General features: G+C 46.2%; 1 protein-coding gene across 1 annotated transcript in view; it reads right to left on the bottom strand.

Annotated features, from left to right (window-relative positions):
- LOC119585084 (major facilitator superfamily domain-containing protein 8-like) overlaps window positions 1-489 on the bottom strand; it is a gene marked incomplete in the record, with an annotated part of 19,608 nt that overhangs the window by 8,520 nt on the left and 10,599 nt on the right. Inside the window, 1 exon segment of the mRNA XM_037933704.1 lies at window positions 314-467. Within this exon segment, the coding sequence (XP_037789632.1) occupies window positions 314-467 (154 nt within the window).

Here is a 489-nt window from a genome sequence, read left to right as displayed (position 1 = left end):
ATAGACAGAGACTAAGGAAGAACACCCTAGAACACCAAAAGAATACTAAGAAACACCAGAGAACAGATAAGAACGCCCAAATCCACCCAAAGAACACGCAAGAACAGCTAAGAACACCAAAATTCATCCCAGAACACGCAAGAACAGCTAAAAACACCAAAATTCACCCACAAACAGCTAAGAACACCCAAATTCACCCAAGAACAGTTAATAACACACAAACTCACTCAAGAACACCCAAATTCGCCCAAGAACACCTAAAAGAACACCTAAATTCGCCCAAGAACACCCAATGACAGCTAAGAACACCCACCTCACTCAGATACGGCCAAACACCACTCAGAACGATAGAAAAACCGATGGACATGACGAACATAGTGGTATAAGCGACCCAGTGCGATCTCTTTCGGGCTTTTCTCTCCGCTGCTGTTTCGAGGACGAACGTGTAGTCTTCCGGTGTCGAGTCCCTGCGGGGAGGAGGTCGTGGGT

The sequence above is a fragment of the Penaeus monodon genome, chromosome 19 (assembly GCF_015228065.2).
Source record: "Penaeus monodon isolate SGIC_2016 chromosome 19, NSTDA_Pmon_1, whole genome shotgun sequence".
NCBI lineage: Eukaryota > Metazoa > Arthropoda > Malacostraca > Decapoda > Penaeidae > Penaeus > Penaeus monodon.
This window is presented reverse-complemented; position numbering and strand designations above follow the sequence as displayed.